This window comes from Pelobates fuscus, chromosome 4 (genome assembly GCF_036172605.1).
Source record: "Pelobates fuscus isolate aPelFus1 chromosome 4, aPelFus1.pri, whole genome shotgun sequence".
NCBI classification, from domain to species: domain Eukaryota; kingdom Metazoa; phylum Chordata; class Amphibia; order Anura; family Pelobatidae; genus Pelobates; species Pelobates fuscus.
In genome coordinates this window covers 318,032,066-318,051,423 of record NC_086320.1, presented here as the reverse complement: position 1 = coordinate 318,051,423, position 19,358 = coordinate 318,032,066, and the positions used below count along the sequence as shown (strand labels likewise).

Below are 19,358 nucleotides of genomic sequence, written 5' to 3'. Positions count from 1 at the left end.
TCACGCCAACATTCAAACCAGACAATCAAGATACTTGATCCACTAATCATTCTCTAAACTACTTCCAAATAAGATTCTTCATTCGCACTCTTGTCATTAGAGTAGATAGGTCCACTGGCTCCTATTCTTCACGTCCTTTCTATAAGCACAACATCCAGTAGCAGTACACCGGTACCGACAATTAGAGGCACAAGGAATCAGCACATTATTCAGGAACATTCCCAGCGCATAAGTAATAAGACGGATCGATAATTATAGTGATATAAGTGTGTTTTTATGGCATTTCCTTTTGCCCTCTTTTTCAGGCCTACCCTCTACGTTGGTTCCGGCACACCACACCGACTTGATTCCAATCACAAGGTATCTCACTATACGATATATTAGCCGACCACAAGTTTAAGGCCGTAAGGCCTGTATTTGTGGGAGGAGTTAAAACGTTCCTATATGAACGCCACTCCCCCCTTCCTACCTTGCCGTACGCACGCTGTTCACCCCACCCACCTCTCCCTCTTATACAATTCATTCAGGGAGGCCTTGATACTTTTTACCCTTATTATAATGTTTTCTTGTTTTTTTTTGTTTTTTTTTATATTATATTCTAAGCTGACTCCAAACCGTACATTCCCAAATAGCCATAGGCCACTAGCTATCTGCAGCCGGATCCCTAGTCTGACAGTGGCGAGTACAGACAAGCAGAAAACTGTCGTGGTACTCAAAGCCGGTACCACAACTCACTCCACAAACATGCCCCTTCTTACGCCCTCTCTAAGCTAATGTAACATTCAGAGACCATCAGACATGGCACAGAAAGGCCAAAATAGAGTTGAACTATCGGTAGCGGAGCCCACAAAACCCATAAGTACGGGCCAATTCAGACTCTGACCACTCACTGCAAACATCATCGAGCCATGCCAAGCGGGCTCCCACCCCTTACACCCCCCCTAAGTAACAGCACACATCAGCGCTAATTACGGCGGGAATCATATACCTCAGGACTAGCCTGCCCCGTCCCGAGACAGCCTCGCAAACACGCTACCTTGGCCCCAGATAGGCACTCTCAAATACACCTCCATACATCAGTTCAGCAAAAGCACAAATTCATCAACCTGTTACCTATGTTATATTACTGTATGTGCACGTTTTGCTTACTTAAACAAAAAAAACTAAAAAGGGGAAATTTATATGCATGAATATTGCACCTTTCGCTGTATGATCAAATCCACAAATAAAATAAAGAATTAAAAAAAAAATGTTTACAATTTCTGCCTTGCCCTGGTCCTTCTTAAAATATCCATCTCAGATGGACCAACACTTTCACTTCTAACCTTTTTGCATTAATGTACTTACATTTTTAGTCTTCCTTCCTGTAGCTATTAGCTTTTCATTTTCTTGTTTAGATGATTGCTTTTGCAATCCCTAAAGGCATGCTTATATCTCTTATAAGATGCTATTGGCACATCTAATTTTTATGTTTTGATGTCTGTGACGGAGCTCCCTGTACCCGGCTGGGTTCCTCTGCCCGGAACAGCTTCCTAGCTGGGGGAACGGATAGCGGACTAGCTCTATGCGCTCCCAGGGGCTGGATGACACACCGCCCTGGGTGCTTCTTAGTCCTTACAAGGACTTTCCCCGCTGCATCCTCCACGAGCTGGAACAGTGATTAACCCTTTCCCCCCAGTAACAGGATGAGACACAGCTCTGGGGGTAAAACACTGACCACGCTCTGTAATTTGACTCATAACTCTCTGATTGGTGGATTAAGTAACCAATCAGAGAGTTATGAGTCAAATTACAGAGTGTGGGAACATTCCAAAGAACTTTCCCACGCCGTGTAAAATGACACAGAGCACTGTGATTGGTGGATTTCAAACCAACCAATCAGAGTGCTGTGACAGGTAAATGAAGAGACTTACCTGTCAGTCTCTTCATTTATCTGTCAGAGCACTCTGATTGGATGGCTTAAACCCACCAGAGTGCTCTGAGCCCAATTGCAGGGCGGGGCAAGGCTTTATAAGCCTTCCCTGCCCTGCAGAGCTCAGTCTGCGCGGAGCCCTCGCCGGGTGAAGAAGGATAATTTTTCTTTGCGCTCTTTTTTTTTTTTTAAGTCCATCGGTTATTTTGGCTTTTTATTTGGCCTTTTTTGGGGCTGAAAAAAGAAGATTTTAGAAGAAAGAAAACATCAAATGGTAAGTTTTATTTATTTTCAGGTGGTTAGTTAAATGGTCCCCCCTCATTATTTTTAGGGTGAGGGGAGTAGGTAGGGGTTATTTTTGGGGGGGAGGGGGGTGACTAGTGGTTTGCGGACCCCTAGTCACCCAGGGATGGGGGGTATTTTTTTTACTTAGGGCCCCCATCCACCGCTCAGGGGTGGGGGCCAGGGGGAGGACATTAGGTCCCCCCCCTAATTAGTATTTTAGGGCCCCCACCCACTGCTCAGGGGTGGGGGCCCGGGGGGAGGACTTTAGGTCCCCCCCTAATTAGTATTTTAGGGGCCCCCACCCACAGCTCAGGGGTGGGGGCCAGGGGGGAGGACATTAGGTCCTTCCCCCTCATTCTAATTTAGGGCCCCCACCCACCGCTCATGGGTGGGGGCCAGGGGGAGGACATTAGGTCCCCCCATTACTTTACTTTAGGGCCCCCACCCACCTTTCAGGGGTGGGTGCCTGGGGGGACAATAGGTCCCCCTTCAGGTTGGGAGGGGGAGGGGGGATGTTTTTTTTTTTTTTTTTTTACAGTGAGCTCCACAGGCTGTTTACTGTTTAATAGACATGCCCCTACTCGCGGTATAGCGAGTAGGGGCATAATTTACTGTTTACTTAGTATTATTAAATTTGGCTGAAATACCAATTCAGGTCTTTCAGCCTTTTAGTAGATAGCTCCCTAATACCGTGGGAATTAGGGAGTTATCTACTTATTCATTCCTGCCATTACACTGACTGGCCAAGTAACTTACATTTTATATGAATGTATGTTACTTGATTGTTGTAAGTGTTGCAAATGCTTACAGCTGAATCCTGGCTATGTTTGTATACTTTTTATTTTAAATTGTATACAATATAACATTCTTCTTCTTTCACTGGGTAAGTATATTAGTACTTGGGCAATACTGTGCTTCGGAACTTCGGCAATTCGACACTTCGGAAATTCGGTAATTTTGGAACTTCGGGACCTCGGTAATTCGGCCATTCGGAAGTACCCGAAAACGACCCGAAACGAATTGCACATGTCTACCTTACAACAATAAAATGGGTATTTTGGCTGTAGGAGTCTACAAGTAGTCTTACCAGAGGATTTTCCACAAAGAACAGCATATAATCTGCGTATGCCGCAACTTGTTCCTGTGGACTGGAAATGTACCCCCATCCTATCTGACTGCCTCAAGAAATGGTTCAAGAGTGAGAGCAAACCGCAGTGGGGAAACCCCTACCTAATGTAATTTCGGATGGACACTAGCTAGTGCTCCATTTACCAGGATCACTTTAAATAAAGGCCGCCCACTGACGTACATTGGGTCAGAATCCCAAAGGCTACAGTGTCAATGCAATGAACCCCCAGCCGACAAAAGCCTTTTCTGTGTGGCTAGAGAGAAGGAGCTCTTGACGTCCCATTTGTGCTGTGTACATTATATTATGCACGCGTGGTATTGTCCCTCGCCACCCTACCAGGGACAAATCTGACTTGATCCTGAGTAGAGCTGGGGAAGGACTCTGCTAACACGGAGGGTCGGTGTCTTCGTGAACAGTTTTAATTCTGCATTAAGCTGTGATATTGGCCGGTAGCTGAAACATTTGGTCGGCTGCTTCCCTTCTTTCAGGATATTTAAGATGTTGGCTTATAGGGTGTCTCGTGGGAGCTGTCCTTCCGTTAAGAGTAGTTTAATCCCTTCAACTATTTTGGTCATAGCAATTTCTCAAAGGTTTTAAGATATTTCTGAGGCAATCTGTCCATTGCGGATGCTCTGTTTGTCTTAAAAAGCTTTACGGGTTCCTGCAGTTCAGGTAGCATTAGCAGGGTGTCTAAATTTTTGTGGTCTCAGGAGTGATAGTTTTAGTGACAAATTGGGGTAGGTAGTTAGCAATTCTGTCATGTTGTGACAGGCCTTCTGAATGAGCGTGTGTGCTTGTCAAATTATAGAGGTTCTAGTAATAGGAGTGGAACTCCTAAAAATTACTTTCTGGTAACCTTGTTTTCCTACCATTGGCTATTTTGATTTTATGGACATGGCAAAGCTGCCTCCCTAGTATATGCAAATCTCTTTGGGTGGTTCAAGGCTCAGTGAGTTTCTAATAATTCCCCAATACCTCTTTTTAGTTATCTTTAGTTTTATGCATTTCATTATTCTCTACCTTCAGGAACTAGATTGGTCTCACCCCATCAACAATTTCTTCAAGCTTACCTCCACCCTCCCATATTCCACTTACTTCCTATATAATATTTTCAGACCTCTTTCTGATTAATTAGCAGTTGGACTGGGGCTAAGCAACTGTTCTACAGTGATATTTTTGCTCAATCTCAAGGATGTTGTCTCCTCTTTTCACAAATTACACAAAGCAGTATTGGCCATGTAATAGGAGGACCTGCACATCATATTGCCATCAGACCTGTTATTCCCTGACTAAATGATTTTGTCTTGATCTGCAGAAGCTTCCAAAATGTCCAAAGTGTGGTAAAGAGGTGGAATCTATTCCACGGTCTATGGGTATGTAGTGTCATGCAGCGGTTATAGGAGAATATTGTGTTGTTAAATCTATCACTTGAACTGTGTGACTCCAAAATCTGCTCTCTTTGGAGTCATAATTGTGGTACTCCGTATACATTTATTCATATGGTTCTGGTAGCAATGGATATGCATTAGTTTGCATCCCATGTACATAAGGACTAACGTCCCCAAAAATAGTTAACTATCCCATGAAAATTAATTGTGCATTTGGATACACAAACTGTTATCCCTAAAGCAGTGGTAGGCAACCTCCAGCAATACAGATATTGTGGACTACATCTCCCATAATGCTGGCAAAGCATCAGTGGACATCTGGAGTGCTGAAGGTTGCCTCCGCCTGCTCTATACGATGTGGAGGTGGGTCTACATTATGTTCGTAGGGCTTCACTTACTTTTTGGGGAGGAGCCAAGGATTGGGAAGCTGGTCTAGAACTTTAAAATTGTAAAAAGCTAAATATGCCAAGTGGTTAAAGCACAGTTTAAAAAGTGATAACTGTACACTATATTTGGGTGTTTAGTTTGAATGCAGTATTTAAATGTAATCATGTGCAGCGCCAGCAACCAAAAAACTTAAGTGACTTAAAAGTTAAAAAGAATCATCTACTAAAAGATGTGCAAATTCTAACATATTGTGAAATCGTATAACACTCAAAGTGTACACTCTAAAACACAGTGCTTTAGTGCACAATAATACATGTGTAAAAGTAAACCATTCTATTAAACCAGTGTATAAGAGTTAATTTAGATAATTATAAAACAGCATTTTCCATGGGGTAGATGAACCTGGACAGCATGTTATCGCCAGACCCAAGAACATCCAGTGTGGCTTTTTCAACGTTTGGACCACGTGGTATTGTGAAATACTGTAGACATATATTGTTCAGGTTAACAACCGCTTCCAATCCATGATTTCTTAACAATTGCTGCTTTATGCGGTGTGTTTTCCTGAGCAATGGTTTTCCAACCCAATCCTCAAGTTAAACCAATAAGCCAAGTTTTAGTATTCCAATAGGATCATAAATGGGGTACGCCTAAATTCTAGACTGCGCATGAACAGGCCATTGATTAATGTGTTTGTAGTTTTTCCATCTCTACCTGCACCCAGGTTCTAATTCTGTGTCTGAGTACTTGGTGTTTCTCTCTCAGATACTTTGTAGGATTTTGCAATTAAATAAAATTCAGGGGGTTGCCGGTTGCTTTTGATTTTGTCCCTATATGACATTGCTGGGTGATATTTCTTTAGATCAGCAGGGAATCTCTCCAGTTCTCCTAAGGTGCCAAATGGGGATATTGAAGTCAGGTTGGCACCAATTAATGAGATGGTTATTTCGAGATTTTGTTTTCTCTCCAGGTAGTGCTATAACAAGTGGGGGTTTTATTCACAAGCATGCTTTACCGTATACATTCTTCTCCTCTCCTTTCTTTTATGAGTGCAACTGCTCAAACTTATCACCTTTAAAACCACAAGCGAAAAAAATAATGAGGCATTTGTACTTGTTCTCTGTCAGAGGCAGTTTATTTCCACTTTGATTTACATTTATAAGCAGCTTTGATAGGAGTTTTGATTCATTAAGTTACCTTCCATTCAAAAACATAAAACCTCTGTCACCTTCAGACTTAATGTACTTCATCCCCAACAAAACATAAGAAAATATAATTTAAGCACAGACACAGTACAATACATTTACTATACACAATATAACAAAATAGTCCCATCCTTACATGTTTAATAATACTGTCACAATGAGTAGGTAAATAGTAACTGGAGTTTCAGTTTTATAGTTGAAAAGAATTTACATGCACAATGACATTTTTTTTTACAACTGTTTAGCTATTGAGCTAACATCCTGCCTGGAATTTGAAGAACATCGCCAAAAAGATACAGTGTTTCTGCAGTGCTGCCAAATTAGCAGGGGATCACAAATAGCCAAATAGGGCTTGCTGAATGTTAGGTATCCCATCTCCATGTCTGGATCACCCTACGTAAGCAATGGCTCTGCTTTTAGCCTACATGTGGCAACCAGATTATTCGGTTTAGAAAAAAAACAATTAGAATTCTCAAATCAGCCTTGTGAAAAATATATACAATTTGAGCTTTGTTAGATATTACACCAAACTTCAAGCAAAGTTGGAAACTTGGAAAAAGAAATGCTTATTAAGGCAAAGCCTTAAATGCTAATACACAAAAATAAGTCCTGCGCTCAAACTCCCACTACTCCTGGGCAGCAGCAATGACCATAATACAAATCAGTCCCAATACATACAATACAAATTTCAAGAAAAGAGTTACCTACGCACTACCCCAAATCATTATGCATATTTAAATACATTTGTTTGGTTTCACTCCACTAGCCATTAGCCCACCTGCCACATCAAGGCAAACCTCTTAGATGAGTCCTACACGAACAATTAACATTGCTACCTTCATCTTCCGTAAGAAGCAAGGTGAATTGCGAAACCTCTATTTATTTCAACATGCATAAGGATTTTAGATAAGGTGCACATAACTCTTTTCTTAGGTTTTTAAAGTCTTAAATGCGGTTTGCTTTTTTTTTTTTAAATTAAACTATTTGACTATCAAATGTGATCATATCCTTATCGGTGTACGAACTTGGTCCAATAACAGACAGCTATGTTCAGATTCAGGTATAAAGGGAAGTGATGTACAAATTAAGGCAAATAAGAACATGGTTTGCCGTCAGTGCTGTACATAAGAGCTGGCAAACATAATTTGGCAACTCACTTGTGCTGCAATCCACATTTTTCTTTAAATATTTGTAAATTTGTTTTCGTCAAACTAATAATGTCACGTTTTCACAGCTTACACATAGATATAAACATTAAGAACAGTTAACCATTAAAAGGTTTTGCAATGGTTGCCCTATGCATTTGTATGTTTCTCGGATAAATACAACTTTATTATGGTAATCAGGGTAGTAAATACGACAATGCGACCGTCTATGACATTTACAAAATAATGAGTTTGCTAGATTTAGTGTGGACAAGTGCAATATTATGTATTTTTGTGATGTTAAAAACTCACAATTAATTCTATAAACAGTGCAGTGGAGTTGTTACAGAAATTCTTACGCGAGAAAGATTGGAAATAGCCAACATAAAACTTTGCAATAGCTGACAATGCCAGTCAGTGTCTGCAATGGGGCAATAGGGTATTATGTAGAAAATGAGCAATATAGCTCTGGAATAAAATATAATTTTAGAGCACTAGTAAGTCACTGCCTTAGAACTGGGAAACTCAGGTTTGAGCCCCGGTCTGATCACCCCACCAGTAAGTGTCCTTGGGTAAAAGACCTAACCATCCACCTACCTTAAATCCTCATAGATTGGGAGCTCGCTTCTCCTTTTATTACCCCCTTTCTATAATGTAAATCGTGGCAGAATATGTTGGCACTGTATAAATTATAATAATAATAATAATTACTGGATCGGATAATTTATATTTAAAAAAACAAAAAACCCTAATCATTGTAAAGAGAAAGGACACTGCAGTCTTGTGCTGCACAATTGTAATATTTAAGGGAGTGTAGTATATATTGTAGCACCTAATATACCTATTTCTTGTTAATAATATTCGAAACAACAACCTGTGATCTGATCATAGGCAGGGCTGTGCAAATCAAAAGGATAATTCAGAATACTATTTAGGAGTCACAAAAGGAAAGAAGCAAAATTGGAAAAGGCTTGAATGTTTTGGCCATTTTTAAACGACTGTTTTTGGATAAACAGCTGCAGTACGTATGTGTGAAAAGAAAACTATGGAACATAAAATGTTTAATCTAAATGAATATTTGATATTCTTTCCTACTAATGCGATCATGAAGGGTAATCTTATATGCAGTCCACAAAATCATCTAAATGTGTGTTCTTGCTTACATTGCCGTTTGTTACATAATACGGGATAGCTATCTAGAAAGGTTTCCAATGTTGTTCCTAAAATATTAAAGGCAACTGTGGCTCTGTTTTGTTAAGTGTGCAAGGTTGGATCCAGACATGTTAATGTAAGACAGGTGATCCTTAACTTTGACCACCTGCCGCACACAGCACTCAGTCTAAATTATATGGTTTGTCAGTGGGCCCAAAGTGGGCTTTAAGGCTAAACAGATAACTCCATTCGGAATGAAACGAGAATTACAAGGCAGAATGAAAGAAAATACAATTAAAAACCAACACTAAAATAGTCCACTGTGAACATCAAAGGAGAGACACTCTAAATTCCCTTCCAACTGCTGTGCCTTCATTCTATGTGCTGGGGATTCTGGGATGCAGCCTATATGCACATGTTCAATACAGGATTTGTATTTATTGGCATTAGACAGCATTAGCTTTTATTGTTGGCAATAGAGAACCAGAAAGTGCGTTAAAAGCTCCATGCCAGGAAGGAGCTTTGTATTTTTACAATTAAGCTAAAACCAACAGAACAAAAATAACATTTACACTTAAGGCAACATTGCAGGTTTATACCATCTGAACTAATGTGAAATTATCATCTAGATGCTTTACATGAGTGATCCCAAAGTCTCAATAATAAAATAAAATAAAGTAGCATTGCTTTTAGAGTTTATGTCAATTACGCTTTCTGCTGAATGGAGTCACGTTAATTTTAGAAATATGTTAATATGCCCCGGTGAGACGCACTTATGGTTGCCAGGTTACCATCTTTTCGCTGGGCTTCTTATTTCACCATTCTGTTAACAAGGGATTAAAACTGAAGATGAAATTCATACATTTCCAGTGTAAAAAAAATAATTAATCACTCTGGAAAACTCACGGGAGGTTCAATTAAATATTTAAATTGGGAGCTCATTGCTGGTCTGTGCTTTAAGATCCTGCCCAACAATGGTGATTTGACCAACCTAAAAATGCAATCCATTTCAATGAATTGAACGCAGGGTTAACATTTTGTTCTACTGACTGGGCAGGAACAGCCCACCATTGTGATTATAAAGGAGGTTGGTTGTCAAGGTTACTATGGGGAAGAAAAGGCTGATGTAATAGGGCGAGGGGAGTAGAAGAGACGCCTAATTAGTGGCAATAGGCAACTTCTTAAGTTCTAGCTGTCCACGATGGGAGTTTAGGAGAACACTGCGTTTAATGGTGAATGATGAAATGAAAAATATATATAAATCTGGCCATGCATAAAAACTTAGTTTGGCACTGATTAATAAACAACGAGACTTGGAATTCAATAAAAAAAATAAAAAAGTCTGACATTTTGTGCTAACATACAGTGTATTTTCTATATTGGTAAAACCTGCAAGGAAGCGAAAAGTAAGAAAATTGCATTTCATTGCTTGTACAAGAGAGGGAAACATTAGAAATCGTTTACACTGGCAACTTGATCCACATAATAAAATTGGCTGTAACCCAAACCTTAACTAGACCTCGGTCCGCATCTGTAAAACTCCAACTTTCTGTAACACTGAAGATATTTTCTTTGTCAATTTTTTTTTTTTTTTTTTTTGCTTTTGTTTATTTTTTTTGCTAGTTGCAGACAAGAATTTTAGCACTTTAGCTGGTAACAAAAATAGTATAAGTGAGATAATAGGAAAAACAGCAAGTACAACCTTTTATATGTATGTTAAGTATGAAAATATTTTTATTATAATATGTTAAACAATCTTATTTATAGTTTCCGTTACCTATGCAACTGTTACCAAACATACTGAGTTTATTAAGTAAGGCAGGTTAACGAGTCTGAGAGTGGTGCTAATTTGGTATTATATGCACATAACGCTCCTTCTGTCGGCGGACTCTCGCAATGAATGAAAGAGATTCATGTGCTACAAAATGCCAGTGACAACACGGCCGGGGTTAATCAAAAGGTGCTAAGGCTCTGTGCTCCCAATCAAACACATGCATGATCGGATATTTTAAAAAATAAATACATTTTAAAAAAACTGCACTCCAGCACACTAATGACAGAGGCCTCTGCCTCCGAAGCCTGTCTGCTACCAACAATCAACATCTGCAGTCTCCCTGTGCAGCAGCGTGGTTTTAAGGTTTCCCCACCCATTGCTCTGCCGTGCATTGGGGGTCCCTCTGGCACTCTAGAGGGTTAACAATCCTCTTACTGTTTGCCCACCACAACCGCTATCAGGCAAAGAAGAAAGCAGACATTTCAGTATCATGATTTTTCCCCATTCCCTAAACAAAATCACATCCAAATAATAGGTCATGCATTTCAAAAGTACGGTAGTAAACTTGGGAGTGCCACAGTGGATTTCTAAATTACTCCTGGTAGTAGAAGGGTTAATGCTTCTTGTGTAGGCAGAAGGAATCTTTGTATCCTCCCCTTCCATAATAAATCATATGCCTTGTGTTTTTTTTTCCTTTTTCTTTAATGTTTTTAGCACCTTATAAAAGTAATGGGAAGAGTAATTAATATGTGCAAATGTACAAAATAATGACTAAAAACAGACCATTCCATATGGAATTCTTTGATTAAAGCATGCACTGAAACTCAGGTTTCATAGGATTTGAGTGCTTCCCCTGAAATACAATGGAAAAAAAAATAAAATAATATTAATAATAATAAAAAATAAAAACAAAGGGTGGCTGTTTTCAAAATCAGCGTCTGCTGGTGAGGTTTCCTTGGCACAGCGTCTGCTTTTATTGCTGCATCTTCCTGATTATCTCAGCAGAGACAGGAGGGTGAAAATTGATTGTGTGATGTCGAAGGCCCTGAGCGGTTTTGTAACTCTTTCCACAGCGGCATTTGAAAGGTTTACGGACTCGGATTTGTGTTCTGTGGCCGTTCTTGGCATGGTACTTAATACCATTTACATTCTGTGGGTGAGAAGAAAAAATACAGATGTTTGTTGAATATAAGCTTGAAAACCATTACGGCCTACAAATCAGCTACAAGACCAATTAACAGAATTCCCTGCAGGAAAGCGAGCAGTAGTTTTGTAGTCTTTGTATGTCTGCTTTCTCCTAGAAGATTATTATTAGAAAGTCCAAAGATTCTGCATATCGTTATTCAGTAAATATCCTTGGCAACATTAGCCTCTCAGTCTGGATAAATAATAGAGTTTCTATGGTTACTTTATAATCACCATAATATGATAATACACAATTTATACATTAATTATACATTCCTTCTCACTTTAACAGTTATCCATTACACCATACAATCCAAAGTATAATTCAGTTTTACATACTATTGCCTGAGACTGATCACCCCTATTATTAAAGAGGCCTGATTGGGGCCAGTACTTTGAGATTTTTTTCATAGATTATATCTCTTATATGTGTAGATAGCTAGCTTTAAACCATTAGGCTTTGAGTTGTGCATTGTTAGAACAATGACAATACTTCCTTTTTTGTGTGTAAAATCCTGCAACCTAAGAATAACCTTACCTGGAATTTAGTGCAGGGTGTAGCTCCCCACACTTGTTTCTCCATCCCCATCGATGTCACTGCCTTCGTTGGGAGGTCCAATCAATTGTCTCTCATAGAGAAGCATTTGATTGGACCATTCTCCCTGAACTTAAACAGTATATAGGAGACATGGGGAAAAAAAGTATAGTGTCCCTATGGGAGTGCGCACCTCAGAAGAGGCTGAGTAAATACTGACGAGTAATATAGAAGTACCCTTATGGAAGAAAAGGTGATACAAGCCCTCCTTTGGGACTAGTTATAGTCAAAACTGAACTTTTAATAAGTATAGGCAAGATTAAAAAAAAAGAATGCTTCCAACAAAAATAAAAAAGGTGGGTAAATAAATGATATACATAGATGATAAATAAAATCAGGTAGAGTCCCAATTCTTGCACAGTAAAAGTCTAGCAGTCAGGGAGCAATCTACTAAATAGTGCTTTCTGGCAGTAAGCCAAATGACAAATTGCTCCATCTAGACTAGGCTGAATTTGTCAGGCTTAGCTGAGTTTTAACCCAGAATCAATCGGACTCTACATAAAGGACCATCTACTCTGACGGCATCTATAAGTGAGCATAGATAACTTTGATGGTATGTCAATAGACATGCTCTGGAGAGGATATCTCCATATACTTGCAGCCTAGTCGGAAAGAGTTATAATAGCCACGAGGACGGTCACGATGTATCCAGCTTACACCTCGTAGGGGGAAATAGGTATGGTTAACATGTTGTGAGTGTACAGTCAACTTTGTGTCTGCGTTCAATATGTTAGTACAGTAACAATTTACACTCAGACTAAACTCTGATACAATAATCACTAAATAGTCAGTTGGAAGATAGATGCCCTGTAATAAATATGTGGCTTCAAGGACACCCACCAAAAAACCTATGTCCCTACGAATTGGAACAGAGATGAACCTCCCTCCTATATGACCTGATACTCTGGAGGGGAGCTGGAAACAGTCTTTGTCAAAGTAGATCAGGACCATTTAATTTTATCCAAACTAAAGTTTTGCACCAAAGATAACATTTTAAACACACACAATGATGATACAGTAAAGCTCTTATTATAAAGCAGTTAGAAATATATGTGCGAGCTGACTCCTAATACAGTGACTGGTTGTAGCGCTTGTCAGGACCCTTGGCGCGCGTTTCGCCACTCTGGCTCATCAGAGAGGAACCGTACCTGCCAACAGCATGTGATTTAAAAAGGGAGAGGTGGTCACTGGTTGGACTAAGAACCAATCAGTATGTGTGTAGGTATACCCTGACTGGTTGTTGCTTAAGTTTACCAAATGACTATTTAACCCTTTGTATAGTAGGTTGGTAACAATCCAGGATTAGTGGTATTTAACACTTTGATGTAAAATAATTCACGTGTTTTGCTGATAGCTAATATTGTGTCTCCCAAGCAGGTATCTTGCCTGCCGGAATTAGAAGAATTAACAGTAGCCTATTATCCTAATTCTTGGAATTAATGTGGCCAGTTGCTTAAAATTGACCTCGCTGTATAATATTAAAGTCCAAGTCATACAAAGTCCAAGATGCAATTATTGATTGTTGTTGAATTTAGCAAATCCTCAGTGGTTGTAACAATTAGAAAAGGTTTACAGCAAAGGAAATTGATTAGTTTATTCCTTGGTTTGGATTAGCAGCTAATGTCAAGGTGATTTTTGAACCAAGTGTGTATGTATGTATATATATATATATATATATATATATCTTTGTGTATATACCATTGACGTCATCGATACCCAGAAGTAACTCCCGATATTTTGCAGAGGATTCCACACAACATTAAATGAATAGCAAGTACCTCCCTTCATCCAGCTGATCGCTTTTAGGTCTCTTAGTCTTAATCTATAGGGTATATGAGTGGGAATATAGATCAGTCAGTGAAAGGTCCCCCAGAGGAAGGCTTCACAGCTGAAACGTTGGGGTTTTCATTTCTCCTGCTCTTGGTCAGTATACCTTTTTAATGGGTGTTTGCATTTAGCACTTTATTATTACTGTGGTTTTGTTATTATAAATTGGTTATGCACTACTATACTATGCACTTTCTGTCAAGATATTTGGATGTACTCTTTATGCAAACCTTGGTGTGCCTTGGGATCATTATTACTTCTATTATATGTATATATCCGGTGTGGGAACGGACCTTTTTCCTTAAAGAGCACCCGGTACTTTTTATACCACACTACTTCCTACCCATTTTCAGTTTAGCTCTTTCTATAATTACATTTGTCACAAGTGTGTGTGTACGACATGAAAGTTTTACACAGAATTGATATTGGTCACATGTGGCGGTTGTGAAACTAGCCACTGGCTTTCATACAGAGAAATACCTCAAATATATATATATATATATATATACACACACAACAAGAAAATGGGATCCGGCTGAAAAAAGATCTACATAAAAGAAGAAAAACAATATATAGTGTAATATTGCATATAATAATAATTTCTACGCTTTAAATGGCTGCACTCACAAGAATGTAGAATGTAAATAATTCTATGGGTGCGCCCCCAATGGAAGTTGGGGGCTAAGAGCCTCTTAGTGTAGTTGAAATCGCCCAATGCAGCAGTGGACTCAGGAATCCCGATAAATAAAGTGAAAATGCTTTTATTGTAGCAGTATATACCAAATGTAGATAAAATAAATATATATTGTAAAGGTTTCAAGGTCTTACGAGTTTCGTTTTATACACAAATGACTTCCTCATGGACCATAATATTAAAACAGAATAAAACAAATCAATGCTACAAAGCAGAATCCAAGGAGACTAAGATGCTTTTAATTCCCCACTTCCATCAGGGAGGCACCCATTGAACGATTTATATTCTACTTTCTTGTGAGTGTAACCATTTAAAGCATAGAAATTATTGTTATATGCAATATTACACTATGTATTGTTTTTCTTCTTGTCTTACGTAGATCTTTTTTAGGCAAGCTCACATTTTCTTTTTGTGTATATATATTTTGAAGTGTAAACGGTAGCTGACTGGGAGGTGACCTTGGGAGGCTGAATTATATAGTGAAGTTACGTTATTTTACTTAATTTATTTATCACATATTATTTTATGTTTTTTCACCTTCACTTAAGGTAATAATCACTAAACACAGAAATATATCTGTATGTGCAGCATTTGAAAAGCAGTTCTAAAAGCAGAAGTGGTCATGGTGGTTAGAGCAACTATTTGAGTCCGTGTAGCATAGTTCAGCATTTCAGAATAGCGGGAACAGTCACCCGGGGAGTATGTGACCTGTAGATGGGCTTAGACAGCCAATCTCACATGCTTTTTGTAGTCCAAGCATACAGGTGCGTTACAAGCAGTATTTATGGTTCGAATCCCTAAACCTAGAGGGAGATATGTAACCACTGCTGTATTTTTCTAAGTCAATAAAATGCAATATTTAAAATGTAAAATGACAGAACAAGGAAAAAACCTTTACCCAAGATTGTAGACAGAATAACATTTACTACCTTGAGTGGTATGGTAAAGAGCCTCCAAACAATTAGTAAAAATTACCAAATGTAGGATGCCTAACAAGGATGCAGAATCATCACTACAACAAACTACACCGCATTGCAAATTCATTGATATATCAAGCACACCACGGACTATTTCACAAGGTAAAGGCATGTTACACTAAAAGAAACAAGGCGTGGGTAGATGGGGACAATACATATAATTACTTTTATTTAATAAACATCTTTTTTCCCCTCTTTTCTATATATAATTGCACTAGTATCATAATAGTGACGCTGTTTCCATGGACAGAATCGAGGACAATATTTGAATACACTGGATAATACATATTAAACATGAAATTATTTAATAACCTGAGCTAGCTGTATAAATAACCTGTCTAATGAGATCATGAGGCAAGTAAGCAAGTAATTAAAAACATAGTTAAGCTAATTAAGTTGTGTGGCCTGTCTGCCTAGGGGAGTAGATATTAAGATGATCCTACAGGCTGTGTAGGCTGGAAGCTGTCTAGAAGGTGGAGAATTGGTCAGAAACATTCCTTTCTGACCTCGACTAGAGGTTTAAACCCTGTGCCAAAAATGGTTGATTGGATAAGCTCTACTGTCTGTGCATTTGTTGTGGGGCGTTCAGGTTTGCCAAGAAGCAGGTGTCTCATATAGGAGACTTCAGGATCAGTAATGAACCCAGAACATATATTACTGTATATAATGTGGACTCTGTAGAACCTGTCCACTCACCTCAAAGTACCATGTATGGGCTTGCTGGGGAGTCCTGCCTGACAGTAGGCATCTGAACTGTCCTTATGGGTACAACTAGCTTTATATAATGAAAAAAGCTCCTCTGTAATGGCACATATGAGCTAAAACGAAGACGTCCATGAATGGGCAACTCATGGAGCATCTAGACAAATGTAACCTTATCTTTACATATCTTGTGCACTAATTTGATTTTAAGTCATTGTCATTCTCTTCAGTCTTCATAGTTCCTCGGGTTTTTCAAAATAGGTTTAGTACTATTTTTATATATCCTTAACATACAGCACCCACATATCAGGTCATTGTACATGGCTCTTTAGAACAGCGGTTCCCTGAGTGCCTTGAGCAGTTTCTTAAATTACCAGGTCAAAGGACAGTTCAGCTTCCTACCAAATCAAGAACTAAATCACACTTACATACTATAATATATAAACTTATCACACTACCAAAGCACTTACGCAGACATTTTTTAAATTGAGGAGTTTAACTGTTTGTGAGGCAGAGGCCACAAATGATAAAGAGTCATAAAATAGCCAAGTTCACTGATCACTGCATCTGCACAGACTTAACAAGCAACTGGTATTTATGATCTGCAGACTTTACTGCACATAATGTCACATTAGCAGAACATTTTGTCCTTTTTATATAACTGCACAATGATTTTTATTTGTTTGTTTCAAGTTGTAAAAAAGTACTTGTTCACACATCATGCATCCCAGAGAGCACTGAAACAGGAATTCTTTAAATGCAGCTTATACATTGCCAGGGAATATACAAGATAAATGCAACCGTATGTGTCAAAACTAAGGGAAATGAATGTACTCTATGTCATAAAACCTGCTCAGCTAAGCAGACTACAAAGAGTAATATGCTCACTGTGATCAGAAATACTCTGATACAAAACACTGGGAGTCAGCCGTGGAATGCAATGATACTTTACACCATGTTGTCACGTAAACTGGACCTGTCATCCAGGCATAGCAGGCTTGGTTTATGTTACCCTTAAGGACTGACGATTATGCTTGTCACCATCACAATTTGGTCTATGAGGTCCTCATGCAAGCATGGAATGTGCTCCGCATTTAGGATTGGCAGTTCTGTACTTCGCCGCTGCTGTAAATGTGGGGAACATTCCATTTTGGAATAGGATCTTTAAAGACCAGATTATTATGGAGGCATGGACGGTCATTGGCCCTTAAGAGGTTTAAGTGTTACCGCCATAATATGTATAAGCTGCTTTTGTTATCTCTCAGCTCCCAATTCATGTTTAATGCAAATGTTCTGCTTCCTCTCTCTTTACACCATTGTGCTTACTGTATATTTCTGTTCTCTATCACTTGTGCCTTTCCCCCTCATTCTATTCTGTTCTTTTTTCCTCCCCTCCATCTGCTTTGTGTCCTACTCCCTCTAATTTGTCCCCCCCCCACCACCACTCAGGCTACCTTTTATTCCCTTTCAGGACTTTAAACTTTTTTTTCTTTCCTTGTGTTATTCTTTTGCTGCTGCTTGAGTGTTTGTTACCTCTTTTTGCCATTCTCCATTTATGGCCCTAATTGATCCTGCGCTCGCCAATATCTCAGATACTCTCATGCTCACATCAAACATGCAAATTCTGTTAAGAAAGGAAGGATTTGGCTCATCTGGGATACACTGGTCATCCTTTGGTGACCTTGGCTAGACGGCAATATAAAGTCACAATTATTATTATCATGTATATAGAAACATAGAATGTGACGGCATATAAGAACCATTTGGCCCATCTTGTCTGCCCAATTTTCTTTCATTAGTCCCTGGCCTTATCTTATAGTTAGGATAGCCTTATGCCTATCCCACGCATGCTTAAACTCCCTCAATGTGTTAACCTCTACCACTTCAGCTGGAAGGCTATTCCATGCATCCACTACCATCTCAGTAAAGTAATACTTCCTGATATTATTTTTAAACCTTTCCCTTTTTAATTTAAGACATCTTGTTGTGGTAGTTTTTCTTCTTTTAAATATAGTCTCCTCCTTACGGTGTTGATTCCCTTTATGTAGCTCCAACATATTCCACAACACCTTGCAATAAAGAAATGGGGATATTTGACAATAAGCAATTTACATACAGAATATAACAGAGACAAGAGGTGAGGAAAGTCCTGCTCAATCAAGGTTACAGTCTATGAATCTGAAATCTTACAAAATTCAGGTTGAACATGTTTAACATCCATCTCCTAAAACAATATTGTACAAGAAATATTCCACGTTATAGTTATAAGTTAGAATTATAGTTTTGCTTCTGTGTTGCTACTGAACGTAAGAGCATTGTATCTCAGCCGTCTATTGTGTTTTCTCTGTGCATCCTTTTCTTTCCTGAGCTACATATATTAAGGCTATTCTGTAGAATAAGAGAGAAAGCCCATTATTCTGGTTAGCAAAGACCCTTCTCAACGTTTTTACTTGCTGCAGATCCTCAGGATGTGCATCTTCTGCAGTGAATAAGTTGCTCAACCAATATTCTCCCGTGGCATTCTATGAGAGCGCTAAAAGATATTCAATACATTCATATTTCAAGATTAAATCTATTTAAAAGACCCACCACCACTAATGCTTGCACCACCATCTACCTATCTACACCTGGAACATAGTATGTGGGGTTCTGGACTGTCCCTTTAAAAGCAATCCTAGGTATAAAATAGAGATTACTAATGCTGGAGATGGGAACGATCTCACTCATTGTGCATTAATGCAAATCTCCATCATAATTCAAACCAGAACTAGGATGCTATAATAAATACATTACTACGTGTGAGTCTTGTGTGGTTATTTGCCAACACATACCACACCTGTGGGGCAGGGGTGAAAATGAATTATGACTGAGGATAAGATTTAGTTGAGCCCTAATAAAATCCAGAGAGCATGCAAGTAACAGGCAGGGGGTAAGCACATTAAAGGTGAGGCCGGATCTCAGTGAGTAACAGTGAAAATAATTTTCTTGCTGTAATTGCACA

At 38.9% G+C, this 19,358-nt stretch overlaps 1 protein-coding gene across 1 annotated transcript in view; it reads right to left on the bottom strand.

Annotated features, from left to right (window-relative positions):
• Nucleotides 1-6,220: 6,220 nt before the first annotated feature.
• JAZF1 (JAZF zinc finger 1) overlaps nucleotides 6,221-19,358 on the bottom strand; it is a 267,550-nt gene continuing 254,412 nt past the window's right edge. The window contains exon 5 of the mRNA XM_063452337.1: nucleotides 6,221-11,527. Within this exon, the coding sequence (XP_063308407.1) occupies nucleotides 11,351-11,527 (177 nt within the window). The 3' untranslated portion in view covers nucleotides 6,221-11,350. The remainder of the gene's footprint in view (nucleotides 11,528-19,358) is intronic.